Genomic DNA, 2753 nt, shown 5'->3' with positions numbered 1-2753 from the left:
AGAAAAGACACTGGCCCTGTCCCCAAAGAACTCACATTCTTTTTTTAAACTTTATTGTTTTTCACAACTAGTAAACATTTGTCTTCCTTTCACTTCCTTCCCAATTGTACAAAAACAAACAAACAAAAAAAGAAGCTCTCATAACAAATATGCCTACGTAAACAAAGCAGATTCTTGTATGGGTCATATCTAAAAATGCATGCCTCATTCTGCATTTTGAGCCTGTCACCTCTATGTCAACAGGTGGGTAGCATGAAAGAGCCCACATTCTAATGGGGGAGAGGGATTTTCAGATTATCATATGATGGAAAAACCCGCTGTGAATGGAGAGGTGGCACAGGGATTAGAGCTCTAGATTTAGAGTCAGGAAGACCTGAATGCCAATCCTTCCTCAGATACTAGTTATGTGACCTTGGTCAAGTCACTTAACTTCTTTGTACCTCAGTTTCCTCATCTGAAAAATGAGGGTGGTAGACTGGTTGTCCCCTGAGGTCCCTCCTAGTTCTAAATTTATGGTCTCATAAACTTAAACTTATCAGAATTTCTTGTGGTTTCAGATCCATTGTCTTCTGGATTCCTAGAAAGGCAAGATAGATTTTCGGCTCATTATAAGGAGGAAACTCCTAATAATTATCATTGTCCAAAAAATGCATTGGGCTGCCTCGTAAGGTAGTGAGTTCCTGGTCATTGGAAGTCTTCAAGTGGAAGCTAATGATTATTTGCTGTGGGGCACACAGAAGGGATTTATGCTTTAGGTAGAGGTTAGACTAGGGGATCTCTGAGGAAGGTCCTTCCAGTTCTGAAGATTCTTTGAAAAACAGAATGTTCTTACACTGCTGGGTGGCAAAAGGAAGAGGGATTTAGGACCTTTAATTTTTTTTTAAACATTAGAACGCTGATAGATCAAAAGGATCAGTCACTAGCTGAGAAGTATTATCCCCTGGACAGGATGAAAACTCGTATTTATCCAGAGTGATTGAGGAATGGTGAGTTCAGCCAATTAAATTAAGAATCACCATAAGTAGAGTGCCAAATCTGAAAGAGCTAAGATCCAGTAAAATACCCTTTGAATAGGAACTCATGTGAATTACCCTTGCCTCGAATGATCTGAAAATCCAACCTCTACCCAAAGCATGAACCCCCTCCCTGCCCCTGACAGGCCTCAGCTTGAAGACCTCCAGAGACAGGGAACTCACCACCTCCTGAGGCAGCCCAGTTCGTTTCTGGGCAGCTGTAATTGTTAGGAGGTTCTTCCTTAGAATGAACCAGAATCTATCCTCCTGCCTTTCTAGGAATCCAGAAGACGATGGATCTGAAACCCTCCATTACCTTGAAGTACCTCAAGGACATCCTAAACAAACCTAAGTTATCTTACTCTGCTGTGGATATGACAGGTGGAAAGGCTAGGGATCAATATTTGTATCGATCCTAATGATGGCTGAGTTTGGGGGAATCTTTGTGTAAATGGGAATTTATTGTCTTTATTAAGGGTAGAAGAGCACCTCTGCCTTATTGGAAAATTATGCCTGAGGGAAAAAACAGAGTTGTTCCAGCAGCCTCGTTTGAAAGGACTATCGGCAGCTAGGTGGCGCAGTGCATAGAGCAGCCGCTGAAGTCAGGAGGACCTGAGTTCAAATCCAGCCTCAGACCAAACACTTGACACTTACTAGCTGTGTGACCCTGGGCACGTCACTTAACCTCAATTGCCTAAAAAAAAAAAAAGAAAGAAAGAAAGGACCATCACAATATTAACGTTGATAACTTGGAAACTGGGATCATGGCTAGCAGGTTGATGGTGACCAATGCAGCCATCTTCAATTTATCTTACCCCTCCACTTTTTTCTCTCCCCTCAGGCACAAGAAGAAGAAGACTTGCTCATTGCTCAAGAGACCCAGATATCTCTTGAGGAGTCCCTCAGCCTATGGCAGATCAACCTGCATGAACTCTTCCTCCGTGTGCGGGGGTCTTGGCTGGGAAACTGGATCTTTGCCCTACTCTATTGGCTGTCTCCTGCTTCACACTGAGGGGCAGGCTGTATCCTCCACCTTGCCCTACAGCGACGCTAGGTTGAGTAGGCAGGAGGGGGACACCACTCTGTCTCTACTCTGCTTTCCAATGATGTGGTGGAGGGACCCCTAGGATCATTCTCTTCTCTGTGGTTGTACTCCATGATACATTTGCCCAGCCCTCTGTCAGCCTTGTCACCATGTAACAGTGGTCACAGAATCTACCAGCTATCTCCTAAAATGGTGGAATACCTCTCACACCCCCTTCATCATGACTCTTGGAGCAAGGAAAGGAAAACTTGAGTAGGGAAAGAACACCAGCAGTTTACTTCCCCCTCCTTAAAAGCAGAGTACTATTGAATTGAGTACCTCAAATCCCCCTTTCCCCAAAAATGGAACCTCAGGGGTAGAATTCTACTAGCCTTTTATATGGCCAACTATATAACTCATCCCTGTGTAGTGCTCACTGCTGGATGAATGTTGCTCCCATCACTGAGGCACAGTTTGACTCCAGAAGGGGATCAGGATGGATGAGCCAGAAGAAACTGCTCTTTTAGCTGAGATGCCCCTTTGTCCAAGAATGATGATGGAAAGAAAGTGGGCATTTCTCTCCTGCCAACATTCCTTACCAGAAGGTATAGGAAATTAGGACAAGGCAATCTGTGAGTTAGAGGGCACTCCATTTGTACTGTAAGCCCTGTCTAGGTGACCTCTCTTGTTTCTTGTCACAGTGAATACTTCAATAA

General features: G+C 44.0%; 1 protein-coding gene across 1 annotated transcript in view; it reads left to right on the top strand.

The window, feature by feature from the left end:
• ADCK1 (aarF domain containing kinase 1) overlaps positions 1–2114 on the top strand; it is a 175238-nt gene extending 173124 nt beyond the window's left edge. The window contains 2 exon segments of the mRNA XM_020986163.2: positions 1855–1886; positions 1889–2114. Of these exon segments, the coding sequence (XP_020841822.1) occupies positions 1855–1886; positions 1889–2025 (169 nt within the window). The 3' untranslated portion in view covers positions 2026–2114.
• The last annotated feature ends 639 nt before the right edge of the window (positions 2115–2753 follow it).

This window comes from Phascolarctos cinereus, unplaced genomic scaffold (genome assembly GCF_003287225.1).
Source record: "Phascolarctos cinereus isolate Bilbo 61053 unplaced genomic scaffold, phaCin_HiC Scaffold_3;HRSCAF=262, whole genome shotgun sequence".
Classification (NCBI taxonomy): Eukaryota; Metazoa; Chordata; class Mammalia; order Diprotodontia; family Phascolarctidae; genus Phascolarctos; species Phascolarctos cinereus.
The sequence above is the reverse complement of the archived record's forward strand: the minus strand, read 5'-3'. Positions and strand labels throughout refer to the sequence as shown.